General features: G+C 38.7%; 3 protein-coding genes across 6 annotated transcripts; 1 reads left to right on the top strand and 2 right to left on the bottom strand.

The window, feature by feature from the left end:
• Nucleotides 1-764: 764 nt before the first annotated feature.
• Nucleotides 765-7,103, bottom strand: LOC130718206 (uncharacterized). Of its 4 annotated transcripts, none has more exons than XM_057568723.1 (9): nucleotides 6,887-7,100; nucleotides 6,635-6,798; nucleotides 6,446-6,555; nucleotides 6,173-6,238; nucleotides 5,835-5,917; nucleotides 4,887-4,933; nucleotides 4,405-4,483; nucleotides 4,217-4,292; nucleotides 765-1,314 (listed from the first exon to the last, which is right to left on the bottom strand). In XM_057568723.1, the coding sequence occupies exons 1-9, from the start codon at nucleotides 6,935-6,937 to the stop codon at nucleotides 1,244-1,246; spliced, it is 747 nt and encodes a 248-aa protein (XP_057424706.1). In that variant the 5' UTR covers nucleotides 6,938-7,100; the 3' UTR covers nucleotides 765-1,243. The 4 variants fall into 4 exon arrangements, 3 of the variants coding, with proteins under 3 accessions (XP_057424706.1, XP_057424708.1, XP_057424707.1); XR_009012538.1 differs by having other exon boundaries at nucleotides 1,254-1,314; nucleotides 4,748-4,933; nucleotides 6,887-7,103; XM_057568725.1 differs by lacking the exon at nucleotides 765-1,314 and adding an exon at nucleotides 2,887-3,330 and having other exon boundaries at nucleotides 6,887-7,099.
• On the top strand, nucleotides 1,657-2,308 carry LOC130718207 (uncharacterized). Its single transcript, XM_057568726.1, has one exon. It carries the CDS (start codon nucleotides 1,758-1,760, stop codon nucleotides 2,166-2,168), a length of 411 nt encoding a protein of 136 aa, XP_057424709.1. The 5' UTR covers nucleotides 1,657-1,757; the 3' UTR covers nucleotides 2,169-2,308.
• Nucleotides 7,104-8,038: 935 nt separating the features above from the next.
• Nucleotides 8,039-19,076, bottom strand: LOC130718205 (zeta-carotene desaturase, chloroplastic/chromoplastic). The gene is made up of 14 exons (XM_057568722.1): nucleotides 18,768-19,076; nucleotides 18,217-18,341; nucleotides 17,941-18,075; nucleotides 17,704-17,776; nucleotides 17,498-17,571; nucleotides 17,236-17,340; nucleotides 16,658-16,902; nucleotides 16,490-16,577; nucleotides 16,352-16,394; nucleotides 16,104-16,260; nucleotides 15,848-15,976; nucleotides 14,689-14,761; nucleotides 8,825-8,989; nucleotides 8,039-8,432 (listed from the first exon to the last, which is right to left on the bottom strand). Exons 1-14 carry the CDS (start codon nucleotides 18,925-18,927, stop codon nucleotides 8,271-8,273), a joined length of 1,734 nt encoding a protein of 577 aa, XP_057424705.1. The 5' UTR covers nucleotides 18,928-19,076; the 3' UTR covers nucleotides 8,039-8,270.
• Nucleotides 19,077-20,314: the final 1,238 nt, after the last annotated feature.

The raw sequence follows: 20,314 nt of genomic DNA on the forward strand, positions 1-20,314 counted from the left end.
CAAGGGCCAGAGTTAAACAACGAATAACAGAGTAGAGTAAGGATTGGGCGAGGCATGAGCGGGTGTGGCGCGGGGTTGTGACAGTGGTAGCGACACTCGGGCGGGTTGGGTTGAGAATAAATGATTCATTCACACTTTTTCTATATCTCATTTTTATTCTTTTTTTCATCATATTTTTCTTTATATTTTCTAACACATCATCTATCATATCACTCATTTATCTTTTTTTCACTCATATATCATCAAGGTGGACATGTGTTTGAATTGTGAACAAACTTTATTCAAGTGGTTAGGGTTACAGAGAAAGATGGGTTGGGCATGACCGCATAGGGTCTGAAAGAGTTCATCAAGACAAAAGTTAACATCGCCCAGGATGATCCTAACGCATGGGTGGCCGGATCAATTTCACATTAGGGTAGTCATCAACGACACTAATTTGGTCGATGATAATGGATGATGATCGGATGCAAATTTGGCGGTAAATTTACCCTTTCCTAAATCTGACTCTAATTGTTGGCTTTAATTAGCATCGGTTATGCTAATGCTACTTTAAGTAATTTACAACTTAATTTCAACATTTTGCGTAGGTTTGACCGACACTAACTAACGTTTAATGATACTGACTGACCAATGATGAGGGTGTTATATATCCAACCATTCGAAGGAAAGCTCAATGAGAACAATGACTGAGAAGAAAAAAAAAGGAATAGTTTGGCACCTTAGTATTGTAAAACCAATGTTTAGCATCATAAGAAAGAAAGAAACATGGTGAAAGGAAAAGACAAGAAGATGACACAAAAATCATTACATCATGAAGGACTAAAGAAAAGACCCATTCGGGACCTCCTCAATCCAGACTCTAAAATCAATAGAAAGCGAAAGTTTTGCCAAGCTATCAACAACAACATTACCAATACGACGCACAAAAGAAAAATCAGCAAAATCATAAGAAACTAAACAATGAAAACCGCTAATAATAGTCAAGGTATGATACTCCCCCAAAGGCTCCCATCCACCTCTGAAATAACTAGAGACAATCAGTCTCAAAACAAACTGAACGAAAACTCAACTATAAGGACAAAGTAAGAGCCCATCGCAGGCCATAACCTCCGCCACCATCGGAGAGAGAGCCTCCATCGAAAAGAAGTTGTCAAAGCCAACACCAAACCACCTCCATTACGAGCAATATACCCGGGCCTGCCATCCCTGAAGACGTATGATAGCAAAGCCTCAAAGTTGACCTTCATGAAGTCACCATCTGGGCGAAACCAAACGCCGATCGAGGAGGGATGATGTAGGGGCAACCATCGGAACCTGCATCATCACCAAGGGCATCAACAATTGGACTCAGGTCAGAACCCGCCCAACGGCCAAACCAAAAGATCACCGCGAAATAAGCAAGCTAGTATTCCTGAATTCAGAATTCTTCAACCTCGCTAGCATGGTTCCTAATTAAATTTCATGCGTTGTGAACATGACTAAAAAAAAAGGCATATCAGAACATGACTAAAAAAAAAAAACTAATTAACCATTCTCTTGTCCAACATATTGCATCATGCACTTTGAGGGGATGCTCTAAAATAAAGGCTAATCAACCATCAGAAACGTGAACATAGGGCAACCGTTACTTCATTCATAATCTATCTCTAATATAAAAATGTCCCTAGACAAGAACCAAGAGCCGTTGTTAATCACCTATTCTCACCAACCAAAGCATAAACTGAATTCATTATTGGTGTTGTTCCAAATTGATCACAATGAGTGTAGCGGTAGTACTCAACAGCTCCACCGTAACAGAGTTCATGGACGACAAAGCAACCTTCGACAGTTTTGTCAACGAGAGGTTTGCCATGGTGGATGAGAACGGCGATGGCGAGCTTTCGCGCGACGAGGTCCGTGGCGGGTTTGGGCTGTTCATGCCATTAGGATCTGAATCACAGCCAAAGCAAGAGGTTGATGACATGTTAGATTTGATATTCAAGAGGTTTGATGAGGATCAAAACGGTTCGCTCGATCTGAAGGAGTTCAAGTCGTTGATGACGGAGATTATGAATGCTCTTGCTCGTGGGATAGGTGGCTTTCCCATCATGGTGGCTCTTGAAAATGATAGCTTGCTTATGAAGGCTGTTCAACATGAATTGGCAACATATTCATCTCCTTCATCATGAATGTATCTTTATTGTTTGTTGTTATTATTATTACTACACAAAATTTAGTACACATTTCTTGCGTTGAGAATCCAAATCTGCTGTTGTTTTTAGTCTGTGTTTGAGATCTATGGAATCCAAATCTACTTGTTGTTCTTTTAGCTATTATGGTGTTGCTATTTATTATAGTGTATTCATCTTGTAGATGTGTATGCTCACTAATGTAAAACATCAATATGCCGATTAAAGTTTATAATTGTGAGTTGTGAGAGGTATCCACTGTCAACCGCAGTGAGTAATTCTTCATCACATGTGTTCGTACTAAGTGGCAAAAGGTCGGCCGTATACGCTCAATTCCCATTAGCGAAGATTGAACCTTTGTCCTCATGATTAAGGGAAGAAGTGAGCTAACCACTACGCCACACCTTGTGGTCATACCAAAGTTTATAACGGATGAACTTGTTACAAATCTTTTAACTCACTAAGTTAAGAAATGGATATAAATCCAAAAGGATTGATTTTACTTAAATTGTAAAACATAATCACTTCTAAATGCAATTTTTTTTTTCATGTTTAAAGTCAATTTTAAGGAAACAGTTGCAATTTTTTTTCTCCCAATCCATTCTATTCATTGCTGAATTAATTTTATGCAGTTTCGACACTTACACAAACACGCTCTATATACAAAGTTTAAGGTAAACCAAAATTGTAACCTGGCACCCACAAACCAGTAACATTCCACCTTGGATTCTCAGATTCAATAATACCAAAGCAATGCCATAAAAATAGACCATCTTAGGCATCATATAGCATGCAGAATGTATAAAAATGTCATTATACCTCTCTTATAAAAGATGGGCTTGGCGGAGATTCTCTGCAACATATATAAATTAAACTGCTTTCTTTACTCCATCTATTTTCTAATATTAAAGCACCACCGGGATTCAGGACTTGTGTGTAATAAATTTGCCATGTGAGGAGGGACCAGAAGATTAGAAACCTAGAGGGCTAGAGGAATATTATTTGGCTGAAAAGTAACCATAAAGTCTTCATAACTCATCAATACATGCCAAATATGGTACACAAGCAGCTGTCACACCAAGTCCACTAAAGTACATGTTGAGCAGTTGTGTAGAGAAGGTTTATTGCAAGCATTGATACAGTCATACAGTCAAAGGTAATCCTGAAATTACTGACTCTACTTCAGTAGTCAGAGATAGTGGGGGCAAATGATTATGGAGTGTCATAAAAAACATTGGTTGGGCTAACAGCATTATGGTGTTGACCTTTATGGTCTAAGATGGTCCAAGACTTGCATTGCAGTTTAGTCTCAACCCATCATTGTAGAAGTGGACACACTTATAGCAGGCTTGTATAAACTGCTTGTATCAACTTCTTTTTTATCAGAATCAATTCTGAAAGCCATAAGCTTTTCCTCAGAATTGATTGTAACTTCATAATTAATTATATAAGGATTTTCAAACATGCGCTAATATGATGCGAAAGATTTAGAATTCTCCTTCCACTGATAATTTAAATTACTCCATACTTCTTACAGACAAAAGGCAAGTAAAGAGAAGACAATGGAGTATTTTGCCTCTCCTCATCTTTAGTGCATTTTAAGCAACACCCCTGCTTTTTAGTTTTCCACTTTTGGGGCAGCAATGTTCTTACAGCATGACTTTTCATTATTTTGTTGTAGTTTTCCTTTCAAGGAAAAAATAGAAAAACTAGTATTGTGAGTAATGCAATTCTGTCTTGGTTTAGTGCAAAAATTCTTCTGATTCTAAAGCACCAGCCATAAACACACTTCAGACTACAGTATTCTTCAAATGCTCCTAGTTACTGTATATACATAACGCTAAGAGGAACAATAAGCCAGATGTTCAGAAAAATGATAGATGCCAGTTGCATATTTAACAACTATTGAACTATATAAACTAAGAACCATTAGTACTTTCAGGAAATACATGATGATGATACTATAGTTCACCGTATGAATGCCCTCGGGCGAGTGGAAATAAATAGTTAGTGATTTGTGAGTGCAATACTTCATGATATTCAATCACCTGTGTTTTCAAACTTGAAAATCTGTAACACTGCTTCAAGAGCAGAGACATTCCAACTCTCAACATGCCTAACAATCTGTCAAACAAAAAAGTTGAAACCACGAGTTAATATGGATCTCATATCACATTAATAAGTGCAAACTGCAAAGGTGTACAGCATAAAGAGAAGGATGCATTTTGATTCTGACTTTGAAATCTTCATTTAATTCATAAAGTGTGCTTCCGTCAATTGAAATGAGAGGCCTCCAAGGAAGTTTTAAGTTGGTCCTGCACATCAGACACCCAAAAAAATTAACAAAGAAATTAAGAATTTTAATAGTAATAACAGCATGGATTTGGGGCCAGGCATGTAACCTACTGCTTAAGCATTGTTTACCGATATCAATACAGTGATGTAGCAACTCTTCAGGATCGTTTTAATGCTAAACTATTTTTCTTTGTTAAAGGAAAAAGGATGGCGAATACATAACTTATATGTATATTCAAGAATGTCACTACACTAAATTATCATTTCTACTATGGAAGTATTACCATATTGCTTTTAGAAGCATTTATATCATTCTTTGAACAATGTGGCAAATTGGCAGCTGATATGAGTAGGATTTCCTGAAATTGAAAGAATATATAGTGTTTGAAAAAAATAAAATCGCATAAGGAATATGGTAAGCACCTTAGTTTCCAAGATGCCACCACATAATTTGTGTCAGAATCAACATCCTGCAATATGAATTGACATCATGAGTGAAGCATGAAGCTATACCTTTTAAGTAAACAGTGTAGTTCAAGAGGCTAATGTCTCCTTTCTGTTATAGTTATATGTAGAAACTGATAAAAAAAATCCTATAGACAATAAGTACGAATAATGATAAACCTTATAACTCTTTAAAGTCCAATGAGATAAGGAGTTTAGTGTATATTGAGAGTCTTGAGATTAACCAGCTATAAAAATCAAGATTTTACGTTTACAAAGCTAGACAGGATAGGAACTTAACAATGAGAAAGATGAGCTAGTGCACCCATATAATCAAAGGAGAGAAACAGATCATTTTTAAGGTCCATACACCAAAACAAAATAACAAATGAACAGAAAATGGTGCGAAATGAATACAGAAGGAAGGGATACTGACTAACTGGAGCTGAATGAAAATTTCAATGGCCAAGGTTCTCTGTCATTCAAAGTTTCAGGTCCAGTAATAGTCCTGTCATACTTGGTTTCATACAATTCTTTTACATCTCTAAAACTAGATAATTTTCTCCGCATGACTATGGAACGAACAAAGCCCAAAAACCAAAAAAGATTCACCCCATGCCAATAGGCTGATGCTAAGTCCCATGTTCCTCCCACCCCCAATGTGTACATTCCTCAAGGTTACTCAAAGAATCTCATTCTTAGCAGCAAAAGAAAATAAAGTATTTTCTGAACATGAATGTAATGTTCTTTAACTATACTATACCTATAACCTAAACAAGTCTTGTGACTACATGGTTTTAATGAGGATGATTTAAAAGCATGGATTTTTTCCCCACAAAAGAGCACCACTGAGAGCATGTTCTCATGTAGGTACCACTTTCTGGCCTTACAACTAGTATCAAATTTTAGTTTACAGAGAATATCTACCTTCTCAATCTTTTGCAGTCTAATTGACGCACAGTCAAAGAATGGTACAAGCAATTTCAAGTTGCGCGCGTATAAATCCCTACCTGTATGACCATGCATAATAGCTTCAGTTAATTGACACACTTTCAAATTTCATTTTTTTTTTCTGTTGGCTCTTGTGACCCTATAAAGATTTCATAACAGCTAATGCCTAATAGAGGGATCGATTGACAGCAACGAGTAACTCAAGTTACTGATTAAGTTGGCAATGAAGACTAACAATAAGAAGAAAGACAAGCCAAGCAAAAACAGAAAGAGAAGTATTAATAGTAGTTAATGATTGAAGTGGTGATTCTTACCACGAAATTTGATAGTTGGATCTTCAAAGAGACAATTTTCGGCATAAATTGAAGAAGTGAAGTTCCCTGATTATCAATAAAAAAACTAGGTAAGAAATGTGTCTATTAATTTTAAATTTTCAACAATGTTGCTATTCATTATGCATGCAAAAATTGAGACAGACAACATTCCAGAAAAGCTGATGTTGATATATTAATAGAAATTAAAAAGTAATAGCAGAAGATGCTATTTGTAACAAAATTGTTGGTTAGAAGTTGCAGAAAAGAGAGTACCTGTAACAAAATAAGCTTTCTCATAATCAGATTGTATGATCATGAGAACATCATCGACACTTGAAACTGGGGATTCTTGTGTTTGTTTCTCAATATCTTCACTCAAAACGCTGCACATTGATAACACATAATAATGATAAGTGTTGATGATTATTCAAGTGAGGAAAATGAAGTTGGCAGTAAATTGACCTTGTTTGATTGGGAGGAGAGAAAAGTCTCAAGAGCTCAGTGACTCCACTGACTGCTATTTTCAATATCTGAGGGGTTTCTGTTTTTTCTCTTTCCCTATTAAAACTTGCACTGATTTTGGGGGTGTTACTGTATGAGCAGCATTGGAATTGGAGGCTTGGCAGCTGAATAAGAGAAGTATCAGTGAAAATTGAAAAAATCAACTATCTGAACTCAATTTTGATGATGAGTATCTACTATCTAGATTAGTACCTTGGAGCGTAAGGGTAGTAGAGGAGGTGTTCCAGTCCATACTTTTGCCATTTCCAACCAAGATTTTCATTAGTATCTGAACTCACTTTGTTTGTGATTCATGTGCATGCTCATTAAGATTTCTATTCAGTTGGTCATTCATGTTTTTTTTTCCCTGCTTGATCAGATTCATCATCATCCACCAAAGTGGATGCGAGTCACTCAAACCATTGATGTGTGGACATGGCTTAAAGCTTCCTTTCTCTCAACTGCTTGCATCCGCATACAGCCCATTCACTTGGCCCATTTTGATCCACCAAAAAGATGATATAAGCCCCAACTATTTGCATGTTTGGATACTACTGCTTACATCATCCAAATTCAAATTCACACTGGGTAAAAGCAATTTTCCTTTGTTTTTATGATTATCCACCATGGTTTTGATGTCATCAGGGTTTTGTACCGTGAATCCAAACATGCATCATACCAACGACGTGGCTCTTGCGGAGGCTATGACGTTGCGGTGGTCGCTTCAGATACCCTTCGAACTTGGGTTCTATGATGTTGTCGTTGAGACGGACAATCTGATTGTGGCTAACTCTTGGAAGTGCCACCACCGTCACTTTTTTTGCTTTAGTTATCTCTGACTGTATTGTTATCTCACGGTCTTTTCGTCATTTCAATTTGATTCATGTTAGTAGAACAAGCAATATGGCAGCACACTTTCTAGCCAAGTTTTCTTTGTCCAGCTACTGTTTTGCCAAGATTACCCACCCGGTTTGGAGGGAGTTCTCTCTTCCGATTTGGTTGTTGATTACTATTGAAATCTCATTTTACCATAAGAAAAATGTCGGCTTGCCAAAGCTTAAATGATAGCCAGGTCTTTTTAACAACCACATTTTTATCTTATTTAATTTAACATTCTCAGTGAATCACTTGCATTTTACTCAGTTTAGAGTTTAGACAAAGATTGTTCTCACAAAGTTCTTTAGTTGACATATTTCCCTTTTATCATCAATTCAAAGTCAACTTAAGTGTTGTCAAATTATTAAAAGGTTTGGGGACTACTGTACTGTTTGTTAAACACACAAAACAGGAGAATACCACATCCAATACACTTTTTTTAAGTAGCAAATTGATACGTTTTCGTTTTATTCTATGAAACAAACAATATTGAACTGGAAAAAAAATGCATTTGGCCAACATAAATTAATTTCTCGTGTGCAGTGATATGTTGCTGGAGCATTACCTCAAATGATCTTAATGTGGAATTTCAATCCAAAATAAAAAAATTGGTGGCTGGATAGGAGCCAGAATTTATAAGCCCTGGAGAACCTTTAGATCGACTATACAATTATAAGATGTAAAATGCTCAAGCTTACTTCATGTCTACGTGAAATTTCTCTCATACTAAACTCAATTCATCTTTAGTATTTGAAATTTGAAGGTCGTCTTCAAACTCATCAAGCTTCTTCCGCAATGTCAGTAATTCTTCCCCCGCATCGCAGATACAAGCAGAAGCTTGCCTACCGGACAAGGTTGCACCTTCCATGCTGTCTATGTAATCCTGAACATAATAAATTTTCAACGTGCAAGTAAAATTAATAAAAGCCAGCAATATCAATGAAACTCTGATTAAGATCCACTATGTTTAGATGTTGAAGTTTTGTGTCTATCTCTCTTTCATAAATATTTAATAGGTGGAATCCGTGAATATTTATGAGAAACGAGATAAACTAAAGTTTCTAAAATCTTCTCAAAGATCATACAAGGAGCCCAAGAGGCAATATCCTATATAAGAATTTAAGGATTAACTGACTCCTCTGTAGGATCTCACATAATCTAGCTTCAAAAATCTTGATGGCAATTTTAAGGTTATAGTAGTATCTTTATATGCACAAGAATCAGACAAGCAAAAATATAATGCCAGTAAAGAAAGTCCAGGGTATTTGAACCTACCTGCTTTGTGTAAGAGCCAGCAAGAAAGAAATTCTTCACAGGTGTCTTTTGATCAGGTCTAAATGGATCTTTACCAGGTCCCTCGCGGTACAGAGATTGGCCAATTTTAACAACAGATGACCAAGTCACTTCTAAACCTTGAGATGATGGGAACAGTGATATAACCTGACAATGATTTTTAAAATCAATTTAATGACAAAAGAATGAATAATTACCATTGAATATAAACACACAGTAAACACCAAAACTTGCGATGTGATCTGAGATATAAATAACACAAAAGGCCATGCTGATGAAACTATAAACAATACAAATCCAAATAGACATTGAACCAGCAGCATGAACATGATGCACCAGATGAAGAAGTATCAATCCAAGTAATAACTGTTTTTTGTGAGACAAATTGATTCCACACTGATATTTCAGTGAGGACATATATCACCCACTTACCATTAATATATCATATTATGTTGAATTCTAATTTAACAAAACAACTCAACACACAATAAATACACTCCAGCTAGTAGAAGTATGTGATAGAAAGATTATAAGATAGAATACAAGACATAGTATGTTAAAATCTCTAAGATATTTAACTGAATTTCATTATTGAAAAGCTGAAGATTACAATGAGTGATCTCAGTATTTATAGAGGATACAAGACTTGCTAAGCAAGCTATCAACTCTAACAGAATCAGTTATGTGACAGCTGTAATGACAGCTCACATGACAGCTCACTCTAACAGAATATAACTAACTCAGAAATACTAACAATAACTAACTCTTTAATCAGAGTAATGTGTACTCTACTCTAATAGGCCCCCTCAAACTCAAGGTGGGTGAGAAATGGATTTCTCAATCACATTGAGTTTGTCACGAAGAGTTTCAAATCGAAGAGGCGAAAGAGCCTTAGTAAAGAGATCTGCCAGCTGATCAACTGAAGGAATATGATGCACAAAAAGAGACTTGTTGAGAACTTTTTCCCTCACAAAGAAGATGTCAAGCTCCATGTGTTTGGTGCGGGTGTGTAGAACTGGATTATGGGTCAAAGCCACTGCACCCATGTTGTCACAAAAGATTGTAGGAGGAGAAAAAGGAATCTGCAACTCCTGCAAAAGGGACTGAACCCACAGCAACTCAGCAGAAGTGTTAGCCAGGCTTCTGTATTCTGCTTCAGTACTAGAACGAGCCACCAAGGTCTGCTTCTTGGAGCTCCAAGACACTAGATTAGGACCAAAGAAAACACATGATCCTGAGGTAGACCTTCTGTCATCAGGATCTGATGCCCAATCAGCATCACAAAATGCCACTAGAGAAACAGGAGAATGTAGAGAGCAAGGCTTAAGATGCAGCCCATGATGAAGAGTACCCTTAAGGTACCTTAATATTCTCTTAACAGCCTTCCAATGATCTTCCAATGGCTGACTAAGAAATTGACAAACTTTGTTCACAGCAAAGCTTATCTCAGGTCTGGTCAAGGTAGCATATTGAAGTGCTCCTACAATGGATCTGTAAACGGTAGGATCAGCAAAGTAATCAGCCCCATATTTGCTTAATTTTGCACCACCAACCATAGGAGTAGAGATCCCCTTGGCTTCCCCCATATCTGCCCTCTCAAGAAGATCTGTGATGTACTTTGTTTGTGTCAACAATAAGGACCTGTCCTGAAGATGATGCACCTGAACACCAAGGAAATAATCCAGCTGCCCTAACTGTTTTAAAGAAAACTCAGAGTTGAGATTCTCAACCACTTTCTGCACAAGAGGCAAAGAGTTGCCTGTAATGATAATATCATCTACATAGACTAGGATGTAGATGCAGCAAGTTGCATTATGGAAAGTGAACAAAGAAGGGTCACATCTACTAGGTTTGAAGCCATACTTCACAAGAGCTGACTTTAACCTTTCAAACCAGGCTCGAGGAGCCTGTTTGAGGCCATAGAGAGCTTTGTTGAGCTTGCACACTAGTGTCTTATCTGCACTCTGAAAACCAGAAGGTTGGGTCATGTACACCTCCTCTTGAAGTGCACCATTGAGAAAGGCATTATTGACATCAAGTTGATGAATATGCCAACGTTTAGTGATTGCAAGGGAGAGAATCAGCCTAATAGTAATAGGTTTAACAACAGGTGAGAATGTCTCAGAGTAATCAAAACCCTTCACTTGATGATAACCTTTGGCTACAAGCCTTGCTTTATATCTATTAATAGAGCCATCTGCATTCTCTTTGACTCTAAAAACCCACTTGCATCCTATTGGTGTCCTATCTTTAGGTAGAGAAACTAATGTCCAGGTATCATTAGCTAATAATGCATCATATTCAGCCTGCATGGCAGCCACCCACTTAGGATCTTTGAGTGCTTGCTTGGCTGTTGTAGGTTCTGCCTGAGTGAGAAGCAAGGTTGGATACAATCTGGGCATGACAATGCCAGATTTTGCCCTTGTCTGCATAGGATGAATGTTCCCAACTGGAGGGGAAGGCTCAGCAGAAGAAGAAGGAGCTGAAACTGTGCCAGAAGCTGCAGGAGAAGCTTGGACCTGCTCTGGAGCAGAAACTTGTGCTGGAGAAATAGGTCCTGAAGAAGATCCTGAGTCTGAACTGGAGATTGTTGGTGGAGCAGCAACTGGAAGAGGAACAATAGGTATTGTTGACAAAATTCCACTATCTGAGAAGTCAGAATCAGTAGATGCAAACATGGCAGGATAAGGAAACCTCACTTCATCAAAAATCACATCTCTAGAGATAAAAATTCTGCCATCACTGTCCATGCATTTGTACCCTTGATGAGAGGAAGAATATCCAATAAACACACACTCCTTAGACCTCAAGGAGAGCTTGTTGTGAGTGTAAGGTCTTAGATGAGGGTAACATGCACAGCCAAACACTTTTAGAATCTTATAATCAGGGAGAGTCTTAAACAACTTGGAATAAGGACTCTCATTGCCCAAGACCACAGTAGGAAGCCTATTAATTAGGAAAACAGCAGCTAAGAAGGCATGATCCCAGTATTGGGATGGCATGTTAGCATAAGCCAGCAAAGATAAACCAGTTTCCATGATATGTCTATGCTTCCTTTCAACACTACCATTTTGATGGTGTGTGTAAGGACAAGTGAGCCTATGGACAATGCCAAGTTTGGTAAAATGAGGGGTGAGAGGTTTAAACTCAGTACCATTATCTGTTTGGACAGATTTGAGTTTCAAGCTAAACTTTAATCCAACCATGGCTTGAAACTGAAGGAAGACAGAATAAGTTTCAGATTTTTGTCTTAGGGGAAAAATCCAAGTGAACCTAGAATAAGCATCCACACATGTCAAAAAATAAGAATATCCACATGAAGAAACAGTAGAGGCAGGACCCCATAAATCAGCAAAGACAAGTTCTAGAGGTGCAGTATAAACAGTATGAGAAGAAGAAGAAGGTAATTTGTGAGACTTTGCCAAACAACAAGCTGAACATACTGAAAACTTTGCTTTATTAGGTACTGGTATTTTACAAACAGATAAAGCAGAATGCAAAGCCTCATGATGAGGATGACCTAGCCTATTGTGCCACAAGACATAAGAAGTAGTATTTACAAAAGAGGTAGTATTATGAGTAGAAATACTAGGACTAGGTACATCAGAAATAGGTAAAGAAGCAGTATTAACAGAGGAAACAGCAACTGGAACTGGAACAGAGGAAGCTTTAACAGGACTGGCTGAAGGAAAGGTTGGAGTATGCATCCCCTCAAAGATATATACACCATCTGGACCAACTGTACCCCTGAGTAGAACCCTAGAAGTTGCCTGAGATTTCACAACACAATAGGATGAGTGAAATTCAAAATAGACATTATTATCCTTGGCAAATTTACTAACACTGACTAGATTCTTTGTGATATTAGGAACTAAAAGAAGATCACTAAGAGTGAGTGTAGTGTTTTTGTGATAAGGAGAAGGAAAAGAAGCTGAACCAATAGAGTGGATTGGCAAACCTTGTCCATTCCCCATTAGGATGTGATCATTACCAGTGAGAGATACACTATCAGAAATCACAGATGCATCATTGGTAACATGATGTGTAGCTCCAGAGTCAGGAAACCAGGAGCTCAGATTTGCTGCAGCAGTAGAAGTAGTAGGGCCAGTAAGCATGGCCTGTGGAGCTCTTGCTGGAGGATTTGCAGGCCTGGGATTGCCACCAGGGAATTGTGCAGGTGTAGGATGCCACTGTGCACCACCATAAGGAGAATGACCAAAGGAATGAGCAAAATTGCTCATGTTCATGCCTGAATTCTGAGGATACTGGCCAAACATCATGCCAGGAAGATGTCCAAACTGAGAATTACCAAACTGAGTAGGATTTCCAAATTGTGGAACACCATAGAAAGGTGAGAATCCAAAGTGTGGTAGCATTTGTGGATGCATAGGCATAGGCATTCCATAACCAGAAGATTGCATGCCAAACGAGCCACTAGATCCCGATGAACCTCGATGATAGCAAATGCTAGCATCATGTCCAAACTTGTAACAGATCTGACATTGAACACCACTGCGATTACCATTTCTTCCACCACGAGAGTTTCGACCACCAGATCTACCACCATAGCCACCGCGAGAGCGAGAATCATCATATCCACCACGATTATCAAAAGAGCGATCATCGTAAGAGTTGTTGACAGCACTAGAAGTATAGTTAGCTTCTGAGGATGTAGTCGATTGTGTAGAGACAGTTGATGGTGGCGCTGGCGCTGGAGACGACGGCGCTGGAGTCGATGGCGGTGGCGCGGCTTGAGCGAGAAGTGCTGACGGAGGATTTGCACTCATCTAACGAGTGCGAGAATGCTCAAGTCGCGCTTCATGCGCGATAACCATGGATTCAACATGCGAGATCGAGCACGGAGCATCGCGATTATAGATGACGGTCATGAGATGACTGTAATCTTCGGGAAGGCCATCGAAAGTAGCCTCAAGGTGCTCGCGATAGGTAACTGGATCTCCGATGGAGACAAGCGCGTTCACGATGGACTTGATGCGCTTGAGAAATTCCGACGAAGTCTTCGAGCCCTTGGTTATCGATCGCAACTCTGAACGTAGTTGCGTAGATTGAGCGAGCGACTGTGCTTGAAAGAAATCAAGCACCGCTTCCCAAATTTGCCAAGACTGAGTGCAATTCACCACGGTAGGAAGCACTGATGGCGAAAGAGACGAGAGAAGCCATGCAAACAGTGCAGAATCTTGTTGCTCCCAGGTTTGATATGCAGGAGTTTCCAGTGCATTCACGCGATCATCCTCACTGAGCCAGCGAGGGGGAATCTCAGGATGAGCAAGAAAGCTCTGCAACCTGTGCGTGCGCACGATGCCTTCAACGTGCTGCTTCCATGAAAGGAAGTTAGAATCATCAAGCTTCAAGATTAGCTTGTGAACCAGAGAGGAAGAACTCAATTGCGGTTGAGCAACCGCAAGCGGAACTGGAGGTGGAACCTGAGTTGCAGCAACTCCAGTTGCAGTAGCAGAAGCTTCATCAGCCATGGTGATGAAGAAGAAGAAAACCGAAAAAAAAAAAAAAAAAAAAAAAAAATCAGAGAGAAAGATCCCTAGGATCGTTCAGAGCTCTTGATACCATGTTAAAATCTCTAAGATATGTAACTGAATTTCATTATTGAAAAGCTGAAGATTACAATGAGTGATCTCAGTATTTATAGAGGATACAAGACTTGCTAAGCAAGCTATCAACTCTAACAGAATCAGTTATGTGACAGCTGTAATGACAGCTCACATGACAGCTCACTCTAACAGAATATAACTAACTCAGAAATACTAACAATAACTAACTCTTTAATCAGAGTAATGTGTACTCTACTCTAATATAGTAACTTGACATACCTGCTTTGCTACCCTTGCAATAATTTCTTCATTTGGTAAGGGCATGTATGGATCTCCTGGCGTCAGAACACATCTGACATGAAATAAATTACACACTAAGAAGGTCAACACAAACATATAGTACGAATGTTGATGGCCAGATTTTAATCCCATGTGACTTGGTGTGTGGAACTGAAACCAGTAAAGCTGGGGAATTCACCTATACTACAAATTGTAAGAATCATGAAGCAGTTTCATCCATTGCATAACATCCGTAGTAATGCAAGATTTTTTACAAATTGATGCATAAATGGTTGGAAACAATTATAGTAGTTATTATAGCTTTTAAAACTAGGAGTTTAGGATGCATTGGGATCTTTGTTGCTTGGGTACGGGTACGGGCACTGGTACTGGTATGAATGCAGGTACGAGATTTTTCAAAAATCTAAGATACAAGTAGGTGTGTGTGTGTGTGTGTATGTGTATGTAAGAAAATTAGGAGGTGTCACAGCAGCACAAATAGAGGCAGACAAAGCACCGGAGAACAGAGGCCTCGACCACCAAAGAAGGGACAATAAGGGAAAACGTACACCGAAGACCACAAGAATGTGAACCACCAGACATCGCTGATTCAGATTGACAAAGCACACAAGAGTCGAGATTTGCTATCAGAGATGACTTCTCCGCCAAAGTTGGTAACTGCAGGTGAGCGTCAGCAAGGAAAAAATGGAACAATGGGTTGATGTAGATTGATGAGGCGGGTAAGGTTAATGTACAAAAAGAACTGATGAGTGCTAGTGCTTTTCTCTTGTATATATAAAAGGATCGAACCTACGAAGCCTTGGTCAATGTATACCTAAGAAATACCCAATTTTATTTTTTAAAATAGTTATTTCAGTTATTGATACCCAGGACGTACCAGGCATGTGTCCAGCTGCAAAAATGGATACCGGTGCCTTAGAGATTGTGAAACAGTAAGAACTTAGAAAATAATCCAATTGTTTATTATTATAGTAAACATAAGTTGCGTGTACATTTTTATGTAGATAAATATCAGCATGATAAGTGCAAAACACGAGTAATTCACAGAAATCTCTTGCAATTTATTCTCAATAAAACAACTTATGAACAAAAGTGAAAATTTAGAAGCAAGAGTGTAAACATGCAAACAAGCACTTACTGGAGCAATGATCCTTGTCCCTCGATGTAATAATCTTCAGGAGATGTAAGTGCAAGGTCCGCAAAGCAAGAAAAATCTGCATCAGGGGTATAGAGAAGGTTATCTAACCCAGTAGCTTTCTTTAGTTGCCTGCCATCCAGAAAGTAAGGGTTCATGAAGTTGTTAAGTGATGATGATCAAAGGAAAATATATCATTCCTTATTCTTGGAACAAAAGTATCTCTCTTTGTACTTTTTTCTATGATTCAAAGAATTACCTTGACTTTTCTAGATTCTGCAATTCTGTAACCCAACCATTGTATCTGAGTTGTACTGTAACCACGGGAACTCCCACCAGTTCATATATGTTATTGAAAAACTCATTTTCCCTCCACTCTGATGGAATTAATCTTTTAATTCCAGGGACATCACAGGCTGAAATCAAGCCAACGATAGTTTAAGGCATTAGAGACTGTGGCCACAATAAGGAATCAATACATAAGTCAAGGATGAGAAAATTACTAACCAGCAACATAAGCATCAGCTTTCACAATTTGCTTGGCAGTAGCCTGAGAAAATAAACATTGCCTTGGTATTAACTATAAGGAATTTGGGAATGATACTTGAACTCTAACCAAGCATGTAAACACATAAAGCGTGTCACCTTTGACATGGAAAGTCCTTTAACATAAGTGCTCCCATCAGCAGATTCATCATAAAGTATTTCTCTGCATCCCCACCTAAGATGGAACCTGTTCCAGCAAAGAGTGAGAATCTAAATAAGGAGAAATTTGGACAGTAGTGAAGGCAAAATCTCATGTCTGACTTATACCTGCCCCCTCTATCTGTGATGTACTTCCGGATAGGGCCACTCAAATAAACATCTGGAGAACCCTTCAGCATTCGCAAAAGGGAAGCCTCAGTTTTCGTGGCAAACAATGCAAATATGGTAAGCATGCAACGGGCACTGATATTATCACAATCAATAAACCCGAGGGCATAGGCAACTGGATCCCACATTTTTTGAATACTCGTGCGCGTGCCACCTTTGGATAAAAACCAGTCTGAAAAGCTAACCTGTAAGAAATGCATGTAATTGTTAAAAGATAGAATTTGACATTAAGACAGAAGATTGACAAACACAGAGAGTATAAGAGAAACAATGAACTTAGAAAAAAGGGCAAGCTTTGATATCTTTACATCATCTTGTATACGGCCTAAGACTGAAAAAAGACTTCTTCAATAGCTCCTTTTGTATGTGTGAGAATGTGGGTGTGTGACTGTGTGCTTGGACATGCACGGGTGAAATGGGAAAATTTAGAAGTCCAAATATAAAGCTGACGAGATAAATAATGAGGAAACATCATTCGGAAAGGGACCAAAAGTGACAAGAAAGTAACATCCTCTTACACTATCCAAATTCCTTATGTCCCTCAATGCACCATCTGGATCAACAAGAGCTCTGACAACTGGACTCAGTGCAAGAGCCAAAGCATTTCTAGCCTTATCATAAGTCTGTTCATAAGCAGTATACCGAGTTAGGTCGCAATGATAGTCCCACCGAGGAAAATGAACAAATAATCACAAAGATATTATATCTTCTCCTGCTTATACTGGTGATCACATCATGCAATCTAAATAAACATGGTAAGGGACTCTACTATGGAATTACCTTAAGCTGATTAGTGGTTAAAAATGCCGTTATCCCATGTAATGGTGCCCCAATTGGAAAGCGAAAATCTAGTTCTGCACTGGAAAACTGAGTCATGTAACAGTGTATTATGCTGAAAATATTAACTACTCATGATATGTGGCACTCGCATTGGCAAGGGAAAAAAATAACAAAGATAAAGCAAGATATTGCAACTCAAAACATACCTCCAATTTGACCCCCTGTGTTTACAAAAGTGTGAGTGTGATCCTTCACAAGAAGATTGTTTTCTGCACCCACCTAGCCCAAGCATAGATGAAGAAAAAGTTAACAAGACAAACAGATACAACAAAAAGGCCACAGCAAGTCAACAGTAAGGGTTTCAGGACCAAAAACCAGGGAGGAAGAATACAGGTTTTAAAGTTGAAGAACAAGAATTAGGGCAGCAAGTAAAAACCGCTTACCTTTTTCATCAATCGGAAAAGATTGTTGTAGCAACCAAAGAAAACATGTAGTCCCATTTCAATGTGATTTCCACGTTTATCAACAAAAGAACCAACTTTCCCACCAATAAAAGGCCTTGATTCATATATATCCACCTAGATGAGAGAATTTTGAAGAAAACATAACAAATACAATACATTAGCTATAGAATATTCTAAAGCATCAGCATCACAATAACAAAACAAAAACTACTCAAAGAGTCACTCCCAAACAGACAGATAGAGAAGGAGGTAAACCTCATGGCCTTGATCCAGGAGTTCCACTGCAGTTGACATCCCTGCAAGCCCAGCCCCAATAATAGCAACTTTCAACTTGGGACCTCGATAATGCTCAGGTTCAGGAGGAAACAGCCCTTTTGGCGCTGGCAAGTGAACCATCTCTTTTATCAAATTTACAGCTTAAGAAATGTTACATAAACATGGTAATATGTACACTCAGATGCATAAACCCACACCTACATAACAACCCCCAGTATAGAACCTGAATAGTTAATAGTGCCATCGATCACAAACCAGTTCTCACCCAGCATATAACAACTAACAGCAATACTTCATGCCAAAAACTACATGCAGCACAAGATTACAAGTCCTTGAGTTACCCAATTCCTAGCTCAGCTATACTAACATTAACACAGTGATGAAACTTAAAAATTTAAAATAACTCTGTCAATTAAACTAGACCCCAATTTTCATGGTGCTCAAAAACTAAAACCCAAAATTAAAATTCAACATAATTAAGGGAAAATTCCACCAAATAGAAAAATGAGCTGAAAACAAGGATTACTAACCGTTAACACTCATGTCGGAAACATTGGAATCTAAGGAGCAACGAACCCGGCACTTGTGGGTCTTGATGAAACGGCTACTGCTGGGGACAAGGAACCCGACAGAGTCTCCTCGAGTTGCGGAGAGGGAAGTTGCCGCCGGACAGTGAATCAAAGAAGCCATGTTCTGAAGAGAAGGGAAGAGGAGTGTGGTGGTTGTTTATGTGAAGAAGAAGAAGAAGATGAAGATGGGTATCTGGTTACGGAGATGCTGGGATTGCCTAACTTGTCTGGTAGTTAAGGGGATTAGTATTTGTTACAAGTGACCACATAAATTGGGGAATTAGATTTCTCACCCCCTGTTTTAGAATTGCCACCCTAGCCTTTTTAAAAAAATGCCGGGACTACCCTCCGAGACTTAAACCTCCATACCAGTCCAGAGGTTGATGTTCTGGACTAGTCCGAGAGTTAAAAGTTCGGATTCTTTAGTTACAGTTAAAATAACATGATCGGTGTCGTGGCCGTCTTGGAGGACTTGCCTAATGAATTGTTGGGTTGAAATGTTTGGTTTGTAATTGTGGTGGTGGTTGAGATTGTAATTGATGAATATGCCTTTTGGTTTGGTCTTAACTTACTGCATTCTGCTGCTTGGTAAGAGTTATCCAGGACTTTAAGTTTCGAATCTATCCAGGACTTTAAGTTTCGGATCAATCCAGGACTTTAAGTTTCGGATCAATCCAGGACTATAAGTTTCGGACTGCTTCATAATTAAATTTACCACCCCCCTTTTTTAGACGTCCGAGAGTTGAAAAACCGGATTAATATGAAACTTCAAGATTCGGATCTTTCAAACCAGATACTGTCACAAAGACAGAAACGTGAAAATGCAGTGACAATAATATGGGACAAACAGACCTCGTTACAATACTGAAGGAAAATATTCTTGCTAATAATATGGTTACAGACATGGTTACAGACATGGTTACAACATTACAAACATGAATCATATTATCAATCTTCTGTTATGTATGTTAAATCAAAGTTGGTAATAACACGAGGACCAATCCAAACAGTGTGTTCAGCCATAAATGGGGGGTGGTTGGGTGGTTGAGGAGTTTATGCAGGCCATAATGGTGGTGAGGTAGGTGAAGCTATGGAGTAATGGTGCTGAAAAAGGTGGTAGAATCTGTCAGAGGTGTCCGGAAGTTGAAGTTTCATACTAATCCGAAGAATGAAGTTTCGTACTGATCCGAAGATTGAAGTTTCGGACTAAAACACGGAGGGGCAATATTGGTTTTTCCCCACTTTTAAATGGGGTGGGAAATCTAAAACAGGGGGTGGGAAATCTAATTCCCCATAAATTGGAATTATTAATGTTGTTGTTTACTATGAATGGGAACTGGAGATGCCACTGCCGGTGCCATTAACGTTAGATAATGGAACAACACACGCACACACCTCCTTGTTCATTGCTTCTTGTTTTGTACACTCCACAATGGAGGGTGCTAGTGTGGACAACAACACACACTTTGTTTCATACCTACCTTATCAAACTTGTACTTTTCTTCACC

This window comes from Lotus japonicus, chromosome 5 (assembly GCF_012489685.1).
Source record: "Lotus japonicus ecotype B-129 chromosome 5, LjGifu_v1.2".
In the NCBI taxonomy this organism is placed as follows: Eukaryota; Viridiplantae; Streptophyta; class Magnoliopsida; order Fabales; family Fabaceae; genus Lotus; species Lotus japonicus.

Excerpts from the sequence above, each read along its gene's own strand:
- LOC130718207 (XM_057568726.1), top strand. The coding sequence starts at position 1,758 with ATGAGTGTAGCGGTAGTACTCAACAGCTCCACCGTAACAGAGTTCATG.
- LOC130718206 (XM_057568723.1), bottom strand. The coding sequence starts at position 6,937 with ATGGCAAAAGTATGGACTGGAACACCTCCTCTACTACCCTTACGCTCC. Across the intron at positions 6,556-6,634 it reads TCTCCTCCCAATCAAACAAG|CGTTTTGAGTGAAGATATTG; the intron begins GTCAATTTACTG and ends ATCAATGTGCAG. Across the intron at positions 1,315-4,216 it reads TTTCAAGTTTGAAAACACAG|GTTCCGATGGTTGCCCCTAC; the intron begins GTGATTGAATAT and ends GTGATGATGCAG.
- LOC130718205 (XM_057568722.1), bottom strand. The coding sequence starts at position 18,927 with ATGGCTTCTTTGATTCACTGTCCGGCGGCAACTTCCCTCTCCGCAACT. Across the intron at positions 18,076-18,216 it reads TCCTGGATCAAGGCCATGAG|GTGGATATATATGAATCAAG; the intron begins GTTTACCTCCTT and ends TCTCTCATCTAG. Across the intron at positions 16,903-17,235 it reads ACATAAGGAATTTGGATAGT|GTTAGCTTTTCAGACTGGTT; the intron begins GTAAGAGGATGT and ends CATTTCTTACAG.